The following is a 19,666-nucleotide window of genomic DNA, read 5'->3' as shown; positions in this document are numbered from 1 at the left end:
AAAATGGAAATCAAATTCTTGATTGTGTCCTTTTGGTTTTCAGAAATTCAAATTCAGTTTTTTTTTTTTTTACATTTGTCACTTGATGTTTTCGTTTCTTTCCACTTCAGATGACAATCCTGTTTGCGTCTCTGAAAGACAGAGATTTTCTGGTCCACCACATTGCGGATTTCCTCTCCAAAACCACGGAAAACACAAGGTAACGAGAACTTTACGTATTAAGGGATTTGAATTTTGTGTGTAGGAAACGAAGACTTTTTGCGGTAGCACCATGAAAAGACATTGCTAATGATTTATACATTAACTCTCAAGGCATTTTTGGCGAGCTGCGAAGCAGATGCGAGCCTATGTAATACCAATTTCCGTCCGTCTGTCCGGGCGCCCGTCCGGACGTCCGCGTTCAGATAAAAATGTTGAAGTTTTTGGTTCTAGTTAAATTGGGGAAAAAAATTAAATGCAGTTGTCATGTATCATCTCTATAACTTCAGTTAGGTTCATATCATTGCAGTAAATTTTATGATTTTATTGAGGAACTTTAATTCAAGGAAATGTTAAAGTTTTTAATTGTTACATGTACATGTATACTTGTATAACGTATACCGTAATTTTCGGAATATAAGCCGCGGCTTATACGTTGATTTTGCCCATGAAAATGTTTACTGCGGCTTATACACAGGGCGGCTTATACGCCGAGCCTTGAAGAATGAAAATGAAATTCACATGTGTATTTAATGTACATGTACTGGTTTAAGAAGAGATATGTTGCTGAAATGAATTATCAATTAAGAAAGTCATTAACGAACCGAAACCACGTGCCACGTAAAGGTGCCGAGCGGTAAAAAGTACGGTGAAAGTTGTCTTCGATCGACGCCTTGCAACAAGCCGTATGTGATTCTAGTGCTGCTGCATGCAGCATGCTTTCCCCAGCGGACCACACCATTTGAGGTAATATAGGGGTGTACTATCTTGGAAACAATAATTACCAACATTTCCGCTGTTTAAAAAAAGAAAAAAGACGACTAATACTTTTTATGGTGTCCGAAACATTTCGTTATTCGATAATCAGTTGTTCAACGTCACAATATAATTTTTGTACTTGAAATGTATTCAAGAAACGATGTAAACCTCAAAACAGGGACTACATCACCCCTTACAAAATTAATGGATTCGTCCATGAAAATGGCAGCATCGTTTTGACTATTTTCGAAGAAAGTTACGATCGAAACTTGAATACTGCTCATTAGTAATCACAAAAATTTGATAAGTTTTGAGATAAAAACGGACCTGTATATTTTTAGGACAAAACAAATCAGCATCTGTTGCCACAAAGCAAGATTTGTACGTAGCGCTCCAGTCAGACAACACACGCAATGGGGGAAAATCACGGTGGGTTGCATACTCTCTCACGTGCTGCAGGAAAATGTTGTCATAGGCGCCGGCCAGCGCAGGCTGCCGCGCCGGGCGATGTATTAACTTTTACGGCCGGGGACCGGACGGGGCAGCCGGCAGCAATTCCCGGTGTTTATTTCTCATCATCAATTTCCACATTTGTTTGTGAGAGTATCGATTGTAAATGATTTGATACAACTTTTGTGGCCCTTTTTATAGCTTCTGTAGTGTAAATGGAACTGGTTCAGAGCATTTTGGCTAGAATTTGGAGGCCTTAGAAAATTGAAACCGCTGCCGTCGGTGCGGCTTATACGCCGGTGCGGCTTATACGCCGACTTCAAATCTTAATTTGCAGATTTTTGCGTGCTGCGGCTTATACGCCGCGCGGCTTATATTCCGAAAATTACGGTACATGTACGTGTATGTTTACCGGTATAACATGTACACTATGCATTTTGGGGATGTGCATGAGCTTCTGGTTTGATCTTTTAGTTTATGGGGTTGGAGTAGGGATGGGGTGGGGGAGGGTGGGGTGGGGTGGGTTGGGGGATAGGGTTTGAGTTAGTGTTTGTGTGAGTAGGATGAGTAGGGGAGCTAGGATGGGTGGGGCGGGGTGGGTTGGGGTGGGGTGGGGTGGGGAGAGGGGTTGGAATACTGGGTTTGGGTGGGGTGGGGATTTGTAGGGGTGGGGTGGGAACAGGTAGGGGGAGACAGGTAGGGGGAGACAGGTAGGGAGAGGATGGGCATGGATGTGGGGGTTGGGTTAGGAGGGGGTTGGGCAGGGGGTGGGATATAGGATCGGAGTAGGGGTTGGGTTGGGGATGTGTAGGGATGGGTTGTAGGGGTTGGATAAGGGGAGGGGGCAGTATATAGGGATCAGAGTAGGGGTTGCATGGGGTCAGGTGGGGATGTATGGGTGGGGGAATGGGGTGGGCGGGATATTGGAATTCGAGTAAGGGTTAGGATGGGGATGTGTAGGGTGGGTAAGGACAGATAGTGGAAGATAGGGTAGGTGGGTGTAGGGGGTTGGGGTAGGGGAGGGTACGGGTCAGGGGAGGGGGAAGGAGATAGGGATTGGAGTTTGGGTGGGTTGGGATGTGTAGGTGATAGGGTGGGGATGGTTAGGGGAGGATAAAATGGGTGTGGGTAGGGGGTTGGGTGGGGGAGGGGGCGGGTTGGGGATGGGGTAAGGTTTTGGGATGAGGTAAGGTTTGGGGGAGGTGGTGATGGTGCTGTGTCTACATGTACATGTATACCCATTCTTGTTCTGCTTTTGTGGCGACTACACAAGAGTTTTCCCATGGTAATACAAGTATGGGGAGCAGAAGACACTGTTGGGGCTGCAAAAATCCACAAGTGGGTCCTAATTACCCTAACAATGGAAAACTCCCCCATAATACAGTGACGGCTAACCTATATACACATGTATTTATTAGGTAATCTGTTGACTTTTTATGTTGACATTTAAAAACTGACCCCTACACCTAGGCACATCAACAAGAATCCTGATCCCCTTCCATCATGCCCATTCCCAACCCTACTTTCAGCCTCCCTTCCTGCCTTGGACAGCTTCGCCGTTCTAGTTACTAGGACGCAACTTTAATCCTGCAAAATCCTCCAACTGCCTCCGTGTGAACATCCTCCAATCCTCCAAAATCATCCGTTATTTCTTGAATGTGGTCCTTGGAGGGGTGACCACTGCCTCAATCCTGCAAAATCCTCCAGCATTCACTGTCAGTATGTTGAGGCAGAGCCAGTGACATCCTGGAGCAGTGCGGAAGATTTCAACTATAATCTAGGCCTAAATTTATGCATGGCTGAGCATAAACAACACAGCGTCTGGCCTTGATATGAAGTGTTTAACCCTTCGAGCAGGGGCGCCGTGAAAAAAATCTCATTGTTTTCCAAATATGGTCATAATTTTTTTTTCAATGGGCTAATAAGGCCAAGCTTCCATGTAATCCTCACCCCTACTTGTACACCACAAGCCTGTAAACTCCCATTGGCCAGACCCTAGCCACTCTGGAGTAGGGAGTGTTGAAAGACCAGAAGCCAAGATGGCGCCTAATGCCTTTGTGCAGTAATTGGAGATCTTAGTGGCCAACCCCTAAGTGCCGCCCGATCCCTTTGTGTCAACCCCTCGTGCCGCCCAGAGCCCAGACAGGTTGTAAACGATCCCTGGCCGTGTGAATGACCTATATCTTGTGCATGTACAGGCATGCCAGGGTTATCGACCTAGAAACACGTGTGGTGATAGAATTCTCACGGTGGTTCCACCGCGTAAATTTGTTGGGCTTGAAGCTCAAAGGGTTAAGTAACTGTGTTACATACACTGAGTCACTGCACCAAAAACAACCACTGTGGAGAGCAGTGGAGCGTGACTGAATCTGCCTGCTTGCCCTGAGCTTAACCACACACAAGAATTGCGCAGGGATTTGAAGTGTTATCCATACTCCACTGAAGATTACCTCAAAGGAATTTGAAGTGTGGGTGCTACAATGTAACTCTATGGGCAAATACATGGAGCAAATGATAATGATAATAATAATTTGGGAGGCTAACCATCCTTACTCGCAGCAGATATATGCTGAATTGCGAAGGACGCGACTACAGCGTGGTCGGGCCACTGGCACATAAAGGCGCCTATGGCTGCCGGCCACATCGACCCATATATGACCACCGTCGGAGCACAGCCTGAGATCGAAAGTGTTTGATTTTTCCAGAGGGAGGAAAACGGGAGGGCCCAGAGAAAAACCCTCGTGGCACAGGAGAAAACCAACGCACAAATCTACTCACATGCCATCCGCGGCCAGGATTCGAACCGTGGTCACCTTGGTGAGAGGCGAGCGCTTTACGCACAAGCCACCCATGCCATCCAATATAAGTGCAAAATAATTTTTATAAAAAAAAAAAGCTTAATAGGTTAATAAGAACAAGATCTTTTGTTTGTTTGGCCAGGCATAGAAGCGACAGCATATCCATGAGTTCCAGCAGCAGCAACAGCCTGATTGAGATGCCGGCCAATCACAGACCCCTGGCACAAATCAGCAGCAGCTTAGGGAGCCTCGGCAGCACCAGCAGCAATGCCAGTATCAAATCAGGTGAGGGAACACTATCCAATACAACACCAATGCGACATTATTATGTTCACCCTTTTCCCCACCATTCAGTGGCGCACCCAGGATTTGGCTTGGGGGGGGGGGTTCTAAATTTTTTTTTTTTTGAAATTTGAGTTTTTTTCAAAAAATGTTGCCCAAAATTTGTGGCCGCTTAAAATATTTTTTTGGGGGGGGGCAACTATTTTGATGTTGGCGGCACCATTTACACCCCTATTATACTCCTCGAAAATAGGCCACATAATCACCACGGTCAAATTGTGGGACTAAAAAAAAGGACCCCCCCCCCCCAAAAAAAAATTGACAACCTCGGGGGGGGGGGGGGGGGGGGGGGGGGGGCTTAAGCCCCTCGAGCCCCCCCCCCCCCCTCTTGGGTGCGCCACTGCCACCATTTATACTTACAGATTAACATTATTTACTTGAAGTAAATCTGGACTTGCATAACCGATTCTACTGTCAGCTCTTACATTCAAAATAACCATTCTTATCATTGTTCCTTGCAGGTTAACCAAACCCTTTAATAGTCTTTCTTGAAAAAACTCTCCTCCTGCACTACGTCTACGTGAGCTCTTTTAAGTTAATTGTCTAGTAGCTTTTAACCGTAACTCCTTGAGTAGTTTACTAGGATCCTTCCTAACTCTTGCAAAATCCAACACCATATGGTAAACTCATTCACCAAAACTGTTGGACTCACTCCAACAAATTCCAACAAAACGTGCTGTTGGATTTTGAAGGGTTGGGGATGGTTAGGGTAAAAGGCATGTACAGAGCACGGGCAATTACCAAGAAAAGACCTACCAATTAAACCTTGTTCGAAGTGAAAATAGGGATGCCACCAAATACCCTGTGAAATTATTCCGCCTGAAATGATATCAGTCGGAAGAAAACAATCATCGAAGGAAGTTTGTAAAAAGTGTGCCTACTGGCACACTTTTTTTATGTGTGTTTTACAATGGTATCCAGTAACAAGAGAGACCCAAACATTTTGCATTGTGTTTTATCAACATATACTGGGTGAGTCAAAAAACACAAAACCCAAATGGCGGGACCATTGTTTTAGTGAAGTTCTGCATGTAGCACTTTCAAAATCTAGGATACGGAAGCCCAATTCACAAGCTTTCTTTGAGAACAAGAATCATTCAAATCACTCTTGTACTTTTCACTTTTCAAGTTACGGAATTTTAAACACAACCACCGTTTTAAAGTTCTGTCCGCGGATCACAAAACAAAAAGGTGTGCGTTCTTTCGGCAAAACAAAAACAACTCACACACATCCCTTTGTGACAACGGTGGTTGTGTTTAAAATTCCGTAACTTCAAAAGTACATGAGTGATTTGAATGATTCTTATACTCAAAGAAAGCTTATGAATTGGGCTTTCATATCCTAGATTTTGAAAGTGCTACATGCAGAACTTCACTAAAACAATGGTCCCGACATTTGGTTTTGGGGATTTTTTTTACTCACCCTGTATAGTATCCACTGAGCTGAAAGTTTCACTGGCTGCTTATTATGCACCCTGCTTAAGATATTGAGCAATTTTGTTGCCTCCAAAAAAAAAGAAAATGCACAAAAAGCAAACGATCCTACAGCAAAACCTGGATAATCCTGTCCCCTTAAATCTGCATGAATACTGTTCTGTTGTAGTTGAGATATTTTCTTTTATAGACCTTTTCCATTTGGCCGCCATCTTTGAGTTTTTTTTTTTTAATTTCTCCTTATATTTGTCATTATCTTAGTGGAACAAGCCTAAAAGCACGCCCCCAAATATGGCTGCAGTTCAAAGCCCTATGCATGTATATGTATGTAGTGCACATGCATGATAGTTAGAATATATTTTGTTGATTTCCTTGTGTGCTTGTTTTTTGTTATGTTAGACCACATGTCCTACTACAACACAGTTCTAAGCGATGATCTAGTTTTTACTAACAGTAAGTTAACACATCTTTTTCACTTTTACTTTCTTTTACTTTTATCTTTTATCTAAGTTGCATTCACCTGTTCTGTTTTCGAGTTTCTTGTGGGATAGGCTGGTTCCTGCCCTACAATCGGTATCGACAATGTACGGACTGGGAGCAAGTCTACTTGCAAAGTGGATCTGTTTGTGCCAAATTAATTTTTTTTTTTCCAGAGGGTTCCAGATGTCCAAAAAAGGAAAAAAAAAAAAGAAGAACAAGCAAGGTTTTGGAGTTGGAATTAAGCATGCAAGTTGAAAATTTGAGAATAAGAAGAAAAAAAAATTTTAAGCCCAGGAGCGCAACTTCAAATCATCTTTAACAAACTCAAGTTTCGAACTTTGCACACACACAAAAATAAGACTTGCTATATTGTTTCTGATAATACAAAGGCACATTTTTTTGTAGATTTTTCACAAAATAGTGTTGCAAAAAAATTGCCTTTGGTCACTTTGTGTGCCTTTTTAAAAGTCATTTTCCAATTTTGCAGATTGTCAACTTTGTAACTTTTCAGTTACTTGTGCCTCATAACAATTTCATCTTTTAGTTGAGTGACTGCCATTTCCTAGAGGATTTCTTGAAAACTATCACCTGAAAAAGCTGCTGCTGCTAGAAAATAGAATAAACTAGAATGATTACGTGCCAAAATTGTTGACGCACCCTGAAAAATTTCATCCAGCAGGTGTATTTCTGCTTTTCTATTTGTTAAACTTCCTTCATGTTGCACTATTTGTATTGTTGTTCTGTCCCTTGTCTTTCTGTGTCTGAGTTTGGATCATTTAATTGGCAGATCCTCCTCGTAGTTACTCACCCAGCATGCCTACTAACAAGTATCTCTGTCTAAATCCTGCCATTGGAATGTCCCCAGGTATCTTATAATTATTAAAGAGGTTGTGGAATGCTCGAAAACATTTCCGTCATTTTTTGGGTATATGTAGCCTAAGGTGTGATGAAATAAAAACGACTATTGTGTCTGTCAAAAGGTACAAAAGGTACTTTTGAGAGCTGTTTTTCAAGTCCTGTCATGCCTGTTTCGACCCGAACGTGCAATTTGTGTAAAAGTCGTCGTTGCGGGCAGCAAACAAAACACAGTAAATCGTGACGTAATAAACAGGACTCCTGATGCAGAGTAGCATAAACAAGTCCTGTTTATTACGTCACGATTTACTGTGTTTTGTTTGCTGCCCGCAACGACGACTTTAACACAAATTGCGCGTTCGGGTCGAAACAGGACCTGAAAAATAGCTCTCAAAAGTACCCTTTGTACTCATTTCATGACAGACACAATAGTCGTTTTGATTTCATCACACCTTAGGCTACATATACCCAAAAAATGACAGAAATGTTTTCGAGCATTCCACAACCTCTTTAACTAACTCAAAACTTTCCACCGCCATCACATGATTTTCGTCCATGTTCATAAGTCCATAGTTACATCAAACACTGAAAGCCAGCCTCAGGTGCTACTGTGTTCATTAGGCCCGCAAGTGCACAAGTTTTTATGTTGCAAGCTCGGTGGTCGAGTGGTAAGACGTCGGCACTAGAAAGCAGGAGGTCATGGGTTTGAGTCCCACCCGAGTGATTTTTTCCAACTTTCGCTCGGGAGGTAACACACTGAGTATACAGTGTTTATAGTCGGTGAAGGGCAAAACCTAATATTGAACTTACATCACCCCGACGCAAATTCCATCTTATGAATAGTTTCCCTTTTTGGTTACAGTTTTGAACGGCTAATTTATTTCTTCAATTATTCAATATAAATAATGGAAGTTTAAATAAATACTCACCACCTTTCCAAACATTGGACTTGACATTGTTTTTACGAATTATGTCCGTCGTTGTGTGCAACTTACTACCTTGTGAAAGAGTTTTGTGTTCGGAATTTTTGACATTTTCGAGTGAGAAGTTTTCTTTTGTCTTCTGAATGAAATCCTTCATTTCCACCGAGTGGTCGGCTAATGTAACTGAAACATGTACTCAAATAACCTGAATAAGGCAAAAAAAAAAAAAATACTTGGTCTCTTGTCAGCGCGCGCGTCGATTTTAATCATGCGCGTCAACCTTTTTTTCCCCTTCAAATTAACACGGAAGCTACAACAATTTTTGTACCAAGGAGCACCAAGGAATGGGGAATTGCACCAAGGCAAATGATAAAGGGCACCAAGGCAAATTATGGAGGACACCAATGTATAATGAGGACACAAAAAAGCAAAATAGTACCCACCTTGTCTGTACAATACAAGCTTGAAAAAAAAAAAAAAAAAAAAAAAAACCCAAAAAACGCTTCGCCGCATCAATTCCGGAACTTCGGTCTGACCAGAGACCGACTTTTTTTTTTTTGGCCTAACCATCGAGAAATATTAAACCGAATCGTTGCAGAGCTACAGTTGGTTTCATCCAATGCATACGGATGTGACAAGTCCTGCAGTTACAGGATTCCCTGCTCATTTGAAAACGCAGATTTAAATTGACGCTGTTTCTTGTTAAACGCAAATTTCCTGCTAAATGTTACGACCCTCTTCACATCATCACATCATTTGTACATGTATGTTCTTGCAATGTTCTACAACTGTTGGAACTGCATGCGTCATGCGTGTGAAACAAAATTCAAACGTGTCAGACATTTCTCGACAGTTGGTCGCGCAGTCATGGCTTAAAAATGTCTTTGAAACTTGTTTTGTATCACCCAATCTCTCACCATGTTTGTCACCCCTGTGTCTCATTATGTCTGTCCCAGTGTGTCTGTCTCTGACATTTCCTCAGTCTGTCAAACAAGTCCTCATTTTCTGTCGCATTTTCTCATGACATTTTCTCATTTCAAATTATGTAATTTAACTGACCAAACATAAAGTCCAATATTAAATTTACATCTCCCTGCGCCAAATTTTCATCATACAAAATGCTGTGGTAGTAGTACAACTGCTATACCAGCTGACCTTTGCAAGCTTGGTGATTGATTGGTAAGATGTCCGAACAACAGACAGTCCAAGAAAAGGTCCCCTTTTTGTCACATACATAACGCCATGTTTTCTTTAGGCCAAAAAAAATAAGTCTCCGGTTTCTGGTATGCACGTGCGTCGCCGTAGCCATGCGCGTCGGCAAAATGAAAAAGGTTTTTTTAATGAAAGATGATGTCTCAAAATCGCCAAACTCAATGGTTTGACTGGAATTCTGCTGCTGCACAATTCTAACGTGTTTTTAGATGGGGATATGATCGAGAATAAGCTTTATGTGGCCTCTCTGGACTCCCATATATTTGCACTAAGTTTAGTCGGGCACCATTTGCAGTCATCAGCCGACATTTGAAGCAAAACAAATCAGGTAAAAAAAAAAAAGCCGCTTCGCCGCACCACATTTTGGGCAATCTCCATACCAGAAACCGGAGACTTTTTTGGGGGGCCTTAATTACATAATCATCGCAAAGACTAATACCATAAAAATTCTTGTGGGTATTCTCCTTGTAGATGTCCAGCAGTAGAATAAAAAACACTGAATCCATGACTATCTTGGAGGGTTAAACTTTCGTTATGTATGGGACATAGCGTGGGCGAATTCTTGGGCTTGCCTACTAGTGAGCACTAAGCACGAGGTCGTAGGTTCGAGTCCCATCCGATTTAAAGCTTGTGAATATTTGCCCGCGGGCCCTCGGACAGTACTGAGTATACAGTGCATATGACATTACGTCATTGAAAGGGAAAAACCCAATATTGTTGAGAAAAGTTGGATAAAATGGCCGTTAATGCCAGACCTTTTTCAAGAGAAATTAAGTTTCGCATGCGAACTTTGTTTTTTTCCCCTCGATAATGCGCTGCAAAAAATGGTATTTCTGTGACAACAACTTGTTGCATACTGGATAGTGATTTGATCGTGCAACATTGTAGGGGTGAGATTTTTAAAGACTTTTCCCTGATTTTAGGATTTGGTTTGTCGGATTTTTTTCCTGATTTCCGGATTTTTCAGAGAATCACTTTTGAAATCTGGCACTCCTGAGGCTTTACCGTAAAGGTGTTTGGATCTACAAAAGCTTATATCTAAAAAGAAATAGGTATTTTACCCTTCGAGCTTCAAGCGGAAAAAATTTACACGGTGGAACCACGTGGAGAATTTTATCACCACACGTGTTTCTAGGTCACTAACCCTGGCATGCCTGGACATGCACAAGATATAGGTCATTCACATGGCCAGGGATTGTTTACAACCTGTCTGAGTTCAGGGCGGCACAAGGGGTTGACACAAAGAGATCGGCAGCACTTAGGGGTTGGCCACTAAGATCTCCAATTACTGCACAAAGGCATTAGGCGCCATCTTGGCTTCTGTCTTTCAACGCTCCTTACTCTGGAGTGGCTAGGGTCTGGCCAATGGGAGTCTGCAGGCTTGTGGTGTATAGTGGGGGTGAGGATTACATGGAAGCTTGGCCTAATTGGCCCATTGAAAAAAAATTATGCCCATATTTGGAAAATGTGGAGAATTTTATCACCGCCTCGCTTCTCGAAGGGTAATTTAAGGGGTGCTGTTATGCAAATACAATTATAGGCCTTACGTTGCTCTTGAGCAATAACAACCCACAAACCCTCTGCTGATTATTCCATGGATGTTTCATTTTTCTCAAATCTCATCACTAAACATTGCCATACTTTGTTGTTTTTTTCTTCGAAGAGGAAGGTGGTGATTCGTCGGGCAGCATCGCCGTTCAACTCCAGCCGGCTCTGATCACAGTCTTTAATCGGCGAGGTTCGGACGAGGTGTCCGTCAAGGAATCCGTCAAGAAGCACCTGTGGGACATCCACTTCAAGGAGTTTGGAAGGTCGGTATCGCTGTCGAGGCGGTTGGAAACGTCACAATGGTATCCCGTCATAATTGTGAATTCTGCAACATCATGTGTGTCTTTTTTCAAAAGCCCTGCAAGAAGAATTGTGCGGCGTCGCAAAAACATTAGAGGATGCAAAATATTTGTGAGATCACAAGCATTGCTGTTTAAGTGCCTTACTCAAAAACGTAAGACAAGACTTAAAAGGTATACAACATTTGCGAACATCGAAAAACAAAACTACCAAATTGTTATGAAATACCTTACTTGACTGTAAGTGAATAATGGTCTCAAGCATCCTGTGAAATCATGGCACCAGGTGTGCTGTCATTTTCAAGAAAACTGGAATTTTTGTATCAGTTTCCAACGATGGTTGGCCGACTATTGTTAAAAAAACAATGCCTTTTTCAAATACTGCCCTCAATTTACCACATTTTGTTTACAGTGGGTTACATATCCGTGAACGGTGCGGTTCCCTGACCTGACGTCTATGAATTGCTCCGTTTCGTCTGAAGTAGGGTCAGGGAACCAGACTAGTGAAGCCAGCTGGGCGCATTCATATTTGTTCACAAACCTATGGAATTGGAAAACTCTTAATTCCGTACGGCTTTAATACGATTATTGCATACCTGCATCCTATACGCCCAAAACTGAAACGCACAACCAGTAAATGAGCATTTCATTTTGCTCTGCGCAAACAACACAAACACAAACACGTGCGCGTATGCGCTGCAGTTGATTTTTGCCGCCATACTCCATGTAATTTCATTATGTTCTACAAACAGGCACATGAATTCAAAATGCCTGCGCCCAGGACGGCTTCAGAGTATATCCGCAGGGGAATGAGGACTTGGCGCTCTAGTAAGTTAATATAGCTCTATGAAACAAACATTGTCCAAAGTTAAGGCTAACTTCTTACGTTTCATATTCCTGTTTGTGTTGTAGAGGTGTGTGCATGTACCGCACTGTGGATACCCAGGAATTGATCATGAAGGGAATTCCGGAGAGTCTACGCGGGGAAATATGGCTTCTCTACTCTGGAGCCGTTAACGAGGTGGGAAAAGTTGTTTTTCATTTGCTTTCCAAGAAAAGTTACTAGTGGGGCCCTTAAGGTGTTCGACTCTTGTACCGTGGTACGTGAGTTCTAACCCTGACGGGGAACATGGTGCTTGTGCTCTTGGGCAAGACACTTTATGTCGCTGACTCTGAGGTCGCAAACTATATTTAGGCTAGGCTAGACACGAGATTCACTGAAGTGTCTTATCAATGTCACTCTGATGTTTATTAGTGTACTTCACTACTTGGATTTCACTCTCTGTGTGTGACAATTACTCCATATCACTCCGTGAAAACTATCAACAAAAGACAAGAAGAAAAACCTAATTAAGTAAACAGACTACATGAACCTTGACCCAGCAGCATGACTTAAACTTGCAGTGTACTACACAAGCCATATTTAACATGTTACATGTCAACAATCAACATGTGACAGGGACATGCATATCTCTACATGGGTAACAAATTGTTACATGTATCCTGTCCTTAGACAATCAAAGACAATTATAGAAACCTATCGATCAAATAATTCTGAGATCAGCACTTGATTAATAAATGAATTAATGTTGGGAAACTATGGAATTACATGCGGTACAAAAACATGTACATGTACACTGCCACAATAAACCCTGTGCTAGAATGCACATGCACTAGCGTTTGTTTTGTTTCTGATTATAGTCAATTTTAACCTCATAAATCATATTAAACTATTCAATATTTGTACTACGCATTAAGATAATCATCATAATTAACAATTATTGGTACCTCCATGCCTCCATGTTCAGCAATTTTGCTTAGAATTTGTCAACAAAATTTTCTCAGACTCAACGTTGATGTGTTTTCGGCGAACGGAAAACATCCAGTCGCTGGAGGGCGCTTTAACTATAGCCTGTCTGGACCAACATCATTTACAACAATTGCCTCTCTCCATCCACGAGCATAAATGGGTATCTGTGAAGAGACCAGATTGCGCTGATCTCGAGCTGCTACAGAAAAAAAGAAATGGTCTGATTCCTGTTGAACAGGGGTAAAGCGCTTTACCCCAGGTAAAGTTGAACTTGCAGCCTTTTTTTTATAACTAAGATGGCCACCCAAGCCGGTTACTACCAATCGCTAGTGGAGCAGAGCCTCGGCAAGGACAGCATCGCGACTGACGAAATCGAGAGAGATCTCCATCGATCCCTTCCGGAGCATCCGGCATTCCAGTCAGAGCTGGGCATCGCCGCCCTGCGACGGGTCCTGACAGCCTACGCCTACAGGAACCCCACGATAGGTAATGAATTATTCATCTGACCTTTTAACCTTTGACACGCCGAATGCCACATTGAGCAAGTTGGAGCCAAGCTGTGGTTAAACCACAGTTTGACAAACTGTACTCGAACGCAGGATGGTTGGACTACTCTAGTCAGCCATTTGGGACCGAACCGCAGGGCAAGATTCCATTTTTCCAACAGCCTCACGCGTCATAAAGTACAGCGGAAGCCAGAACCAAGAAGTTTTGTTATGACGTCTTGCCCAGCGTTTGACAGGAGCTGTTCACATGCTGCTATTACTGCGCATGCATAAGTTAAAGGGAATATACATCATTGGCTTTTGCTGTAATTTCAGAAATGGGTGGAATTGGGGGGTTGGAAATATATAGCAAATATAGTTACACTGACTTTTTTGAGGTTTTGGGTTCGAAAATGCTATAAAAACCAAGAAAAACAATCATTTTCCTGTAGTCTGGTTCCCTGACTCCATTTAAGAAGAAACAGAGCAGTTTACATATATTGGGGAATTGTAAGGTCAGGGAACCAGTCTAGCTGGCTTGTACCCGTTCATAGGTGTGTAATCGATTGCAAACAAGTGCGATGGTCAACTGGGGCCAGTATTTGAAAAAAGCCAGTTTTTTCCAACGCTGATCGGCCGATCAGCGTTGGAAATTGATACAAAAATACCGCTTTTCATGAAAATGACAGTATACCAGGTGCCATGATTTTACAGGATGCTTTACACTGTCATTCACTAACAGTCCAGCAAGGTATTTCAAAATGATTTGGTAGTTTTATTTTTTGATGTTTGCAAATGTTGTATTTTCCCTTTAAGACATGGACAAGCATTAAAGTAAAGCACATTTTAAATTTTTTAGTTTGTACCTATTTTTCGTATATGAATACAAATTTATTTTGTTTGTTTGATTTTTTAGGTTACTGCCAAGCCATGAACATTGTGACCTCCGTGCTCCTGCTTTATGCAAATGAGGAAGAGGCTTTCTGGTTGCTGGTTGCGATCTGCGAAAGACTGCTGCCGGACTACTACAACACGCGGGTTGTTGGCGCCCTCATTGACCAAGGTAAGTGAAGGCAGAAAACGTTGAGTTGGCCTGGGCCCAATTTGGTTGAAATGCAAACCACTGTAAGGGCCCCTCTCAGTTTATATCCGGGACGAGTTCCAGACAAGTTGCGAACATTGTATCGGGTATAAGTTGCAGGATTCTGAGCAACTTCCCCGCAATCTTCCCGCAATGAAGTTATCAGTATTGATGAGTCAAGCCGTCGCTAATGAAAATTTCACCTTAACATGTCTGGGACAAATGCAGAGCTTCTTCCAGGCAAAGTGAATGATTCTACCCGCAACTTGTCCAGAACTCCGGATATGAATTGTGATAGGCCCTAACTCGCTAAGCACGGTATGTAATTGCTTAGCCAAAAACAGGTTACCAGTTAAAGAAGCCGTGTGGTTTGTACAATTTGTGACTTGGGATCAGTTTCACAGCTTTTTTTAACCACGAAAGTTTGTGCTTATGATCATGATTTTTCAACTGCATGTACACAATCCTCTGTTTTGTGTGTCTGTGTTTTTCTCTCTAGGGGTATTTGAGGCTTTGACTAAGGAGTATCTGCCGGATCTCTACGTCAAGATGGAGAAGCTTGGAATTCTCAGCATGATCTCGTTGTCATGGTTTCTGACCATCTTCATCAGGTGAAAATCTTGTCCATGGTTGGCGACCTGACCATCCAATATTAAGCTATATAGGCAATCCCATCGTAACAGACGTTGCATTGAGAGCTAATGACCAATTTGAAGCAAGAAATAAAAAATCTGACAGTGACGTCGAATTTTCTATATTTGGTACAACTCTAGCTTCGGCCTTAATGTACAACATGACATGGTTAATGTAATGTTAGCTGAATTAATTAATGACATATAAGCATTGTAAACGACCGTTACAGATAATACACATTCTGACATAGGTTTTAACTATCAGTATGCATTGATAAAAGTCTGTGAAGTTTCTTGCAAGAATTTAATGAAATAACCATGTTGTGGTAGATATAGCTTCACTCTATATAATTACCAAGGACATTTTACAAAAAGCTACTTTGATGCTGTGGAAACATCATGTTTTTTTGTTACGGACGTGACATTATAATGTTACGGATGTCTGAATTGAACTTCACACACATGATAAAAACCTACTGAATCGGGATATTCTATGTTGTGTGTGTTATCTTTATGAACCTTTCTCTCTGCCTTAAAAACAAAAACTCACAATAAGACTTGCATTTTGCATATGAAAACAAGATGCCAAATGACAAATTTAGCCCAAACAATAGGTTTTTTACCCCCCCCCCCCCAAAAAAACCCCCAAAACCACATTTTGCCACATTCCATCTCAGTGGCACACCACTGACTACAAAGGTCTTGTCCCCTAAGCCATAATGACATCACTTTCTTTACATGTACACTTTCCTATTGGAGCCAGGTGGGCTGGCCAGCCAATTGCCCCACAAGGCTCCCATAGGGAAGCACACATGCAAACACAGCTTGACGCTTTTATGTCTTAAGTCTTGTACCACATCAAAACACATCATTTCAATTTTTTTTAACAGTGTCATGCCATTTGAGAGTGCCGTCAACATCATGGACTGTTTCTTCTACGACGGGGCCCGCGTCATTTTCCAGATTGCACTGGCCGTGCTGGACGCCAACTACGACGCGCTTCTGCAATGCGAGGATGACGGCACGGCCATGACGGTCCTGAGCACGTACTTGGAGAGCGTCCAGAACAAAGACGCGACGGGGCCCACCATGCCTCACATGTCTACGCTCGCAGCTATGACTATGGAACGAAAGGTATCTCTTGAGAATGCTGTGTCTGATTTCTAGGAGATGCTAGGCAGAAAAATAGAATTTTAGTTGCGAATTACTGGCGCTAAGTGAAAAGCTGCAGAGTTGTAGTCAATTCCAACACTAGTTAAATCATAAATCAAAGCAAGAAATGAAATCACAAGTCAAATCGCAAGTCAAATTGCAAGTCAAATTGCAAGTCAAATCACAGGTCAAATCGCAAGTCAAATCACAAGTCAAATTGTAAGTCAAATTGTAAGTCAAATTGCACGTCAAATCACAAGTCAAAACACAAGTCAAAACACAAGTCAAATTGCAAGTCAAATCGGAAGTCAAATCACAAGTCAAATTGCAAGTCAAATCACAAGTCAAATTGCAAGTCAAATCACAAGTCAAATCGCAAGTCAAATCGCACGTCAAATCACAAGTCAAATTGCAAGTCAAATCACAAGTCAAATCGCAAGTCAAATTGGAAGTCAAATCACAAGTCAAACCTCAAGTCAAATAACACATCAAATCATAAGTCAAATTGCAAGTCAAATCACAAGTCAAATCACATGCCAAATTGCAAGTGAAAGTGTAAGTCAAATTACAAGTCAAAATAAGTCAAATTGAAGTCATATTACAAGGGAAATTGCAACTTTACATCATTTCTGCAAAACAGCTCTGGAAAACGATCCATTCATTCTGACATTTTTTTGGCCACCCAGCCCGATGTTGACGTGTCGGATCTCATCCACAACGCCTACGCCAAATACGGCTACATCCGCACGGACCAGATTAAGAAGATGCGTCTAAACCAGCGACTGCGCGTGGTGCAGGGCCTGGAGGACACGGCCCGCCGAACGATCGTACGCAGTCTCGCCGGAGAGGTGCCGTTCAACTCGCAAGAGCTGGAAGAACTCTACACGATATTCAAGGTGAGTCTTTAATACCAATCCCAGGCTTTGAAGTTTTCCCACTTTTTTCCTATTTTTTTTTTACCTACTCCTACTTTTCATACTTTTTTCTTAAAATTCCTTCTTTTTCCTACTTTTTGTCCCACAACTCCGAAAAATGAAATCTCATTGAATACTTTTCATAACAGTGGTACACACTGTCATATGTTAATCACACAATGAAGGGCTTTGGCGCAGGAGCACTGCAACTGTACTTCCAAGAGCTTAGTTGAGGATGGAGCACAAGTGTTGTGAGTACAGAATATGCCAACTACTCCCGAAAGCCCGCAAAAGTCCTACGTTTATCTTGTTTTTGTCACCCAAAGTCCTACATTTACAACGTTTTGATCCATACTGTTCTCCTTTTTCGACGGAGTCTGCTTGAAAGCCTGCAATGTGTTGAGCAATGCCAGTTGCACACGTGGGCAAACAACACGTACACCTCTCTCATGCCACACTTCGCGTTCCAGCCACGTGCGTCATACGCCCATGAATGCATGTCGGACATGTTGTGCACGCATGTTGGACATTAAGCACGGCTGCGATTAGTCAAAGCATCTTTGGGACATGTCTTAATGGATGCCTGATTCCAACGAAAGTCAGACAAACTGTTTTCAAAATCGTGGGCGGAGGTGATTCAATGACTGTTTCGTGACCGTTACGAAATCACGCACAAACGGCCGTTGCAAAAGCTGTGATTGAACTTGTCAAAGACGTCGGGATTATTTGAAAACATTGCACAGCTATGCAAATTTTTGATGAAATTGGATTGTCAGTTAATTGCGCAGATACGCAACGGCATTGTTAGGTGAATCATAGGCACGGTGTAAGTTATACGCTGTTTCATGAAATGGCAAAAAAGTAGAATTTTTTGTATTCTTATTTTTTTTTCAGGAGGAGTATCTTTCCAGCAACATGTTGTCGGGAGCGCCAGTCCTGGACCAAACCCAGCATTTCCTAGCCACCTTCAAGATCGACGTGGAGAAGTATCGCACCCTGTTCCTGACCTTCTCCCCCTGGGCGCGCGGCACCCAAGCTGACCTCTTAGTTCTCAGGGCATTTAGGGTAGGTATTGACACAATCACACAGACACCCATCTTGACATATGGTGGTTAGGGGGTAACACTACGGTCCATCTTTACTTCCCGACAATTGTTCTCCTCTGTTTCTAATGAAATCTCAACCTACATGGCATTTCACTCCTGGGGTACTGAGATTTCTAAAGACCAAGTTATTGGGTACCATTGTCCCGATTGTTACCCTTAGTTCCCGAAACCCCATATGATTGTATATACAGCCTGTCCCCCCCAAAAAAACAAAATGCTGCAAGCAGAAACGGGCTCTGTGTCCTTGGAATATTGAAAAACATTTCATGATGCTTATTTAATGTTAAACCTGGGATAGTCAGCTTTCAAATGCTATTTGTTTTATCAATTTTGCTTTTGCCAAACCAGAGATATGGTCCGTTGAACACAAACACTCAAAAATCCATTTGTGCCACTTTCCGTATTGATACTATAAACAGCAGTATTGCCATTATTATACGCATGTATGATCGTGCGGAAAAACAATTAGTAATGAATAGGTGAAGAAACACTTTTGTTATTCATATTTTAATGTTCTTTTCATTGTTTGTAACACACTTTCCAAATCGTCAAAATAAAAACATATCTTCTAGAACTGCGAACCTCCATTGAAGTCAGATTTGAACAGGTGCCATGTCGTGTCATGTCATTATTAGGCCTAACAATGTGTGTTATTTCTAGCCATAGCGGATGCAGCCTAACACAATGTAAGTACAAGTGCTAATGGGCTAAACTTCCCTTCGGTTCTGCAGCTCCTGGACGAAGACCGGGACAACCTGATCAACTTCCGTGATTTTGCCTGGGGTCTTGGCATCATGTGCCGGGGCGAGCTTCCCGAACGGCTCCGGCTGCTCTACCTGCTGCATCTACCCCCGGCACTGCTTCCGGAAGACATGGAGAGCATCGCTGGAGACTCTCAGACGGGTAAAGTGTTTTCTCTGTCTGATTTGTGTACTTTTTTATTCCACCCCTACTTTGGGCACTTAGTTGTAATCGATCTACTCAAAACATGGCACAAGCATGATAGACCATCTACAGTAGATGACCTGCGAACAATTACGTCATGGTGATGTCATCAAATGTCATGTGACGTAACATTAACCCCTTAAGGACGGGAAGCGGTCATGGCCGCGGCCGCTAATCCTCATTGGAATGCAGTTGCCAGCTGTGGTATGCCGTGGCACACGGCTAGTGGGTAGTTCCACAGCT

The 19,666-nt window shown here is 42.4% G+C and overlaps 1 protein-coding gene across 2 annotated transcripts in view; it reads left to right on the top strand.

The window, feature by feature from the left end:
• The window catches only part of LOC119725337 (TBC1 domain family member 9-like), a 42,948-nt gene that overhangs the window by 16,530 nt on the left and 6,752 nt on the right, over positions 1-19,666 (top strand). Inside the window, exons 11-22 of one of the 2 annotated variants that reach the window (XM_038196732.1) lie at positions 111-199; positions 4,348-4,490; positions 6,381-6,434; positions 11,115-11,262; positions 12,211-12,319; positions 13,405-13,594; positions 14,510-14,656; positions 15,174-15,285; positions 16,197-16,440; positions 17,145-17,354; positions 18,267-18,437; positions 19,210-19,381. In XM_038196732.1, coding sequence (XP_038052660.1) covers positions 111-199; positions 4,348-4,490; positions 6,381-6,434; positions 11,115-11,262; positions 12,211-12,319; positions 13,405-13,594; positions 14,510-14,656; positions 15,174-15,285; positions 16,197-16,440; positions 17,145-17,354; positions 18,267-18,437; positions 19,210-19,381 — 1,789 coding nt within the window. The remainder of the gene's footprint in view (positions 1-110; positions 200-4,347; positions 4,491-6,380; positions 6,435-11,114; positions 11,263-12,210; positions 12,320-13,404; positions 13,595-14,509; positions 14,657-15,173; positions 15,286-16,196; positions 16,441-17,144; positions 17,355-18,266; positions 18,438-19,209; positions 19,382-19,666) is intronic. The other variant, XM_038196733.1, reaches the window with a different exon arrangement.

Source organism: Patiria miniata, unplaced genomic scaffold (genome assembly GCF_015706575.1).
Source record: "Patiria miniata isolate m_02_andy unplaced genomic scaffold, ASM1570657v1 HiC_scaffold_19, whole genome shotgun sequence".
NCBI classification, from domain to species: domain Eukaryota; kingdom Metazoa; phylum Echinodermata; class Asteroidea; order Valvatida; family Asterinidae; genus Patiria; species Patiria miniata.
This window is presented reverse-complemented; position numbering and strand designations above follow the sequence as displayed.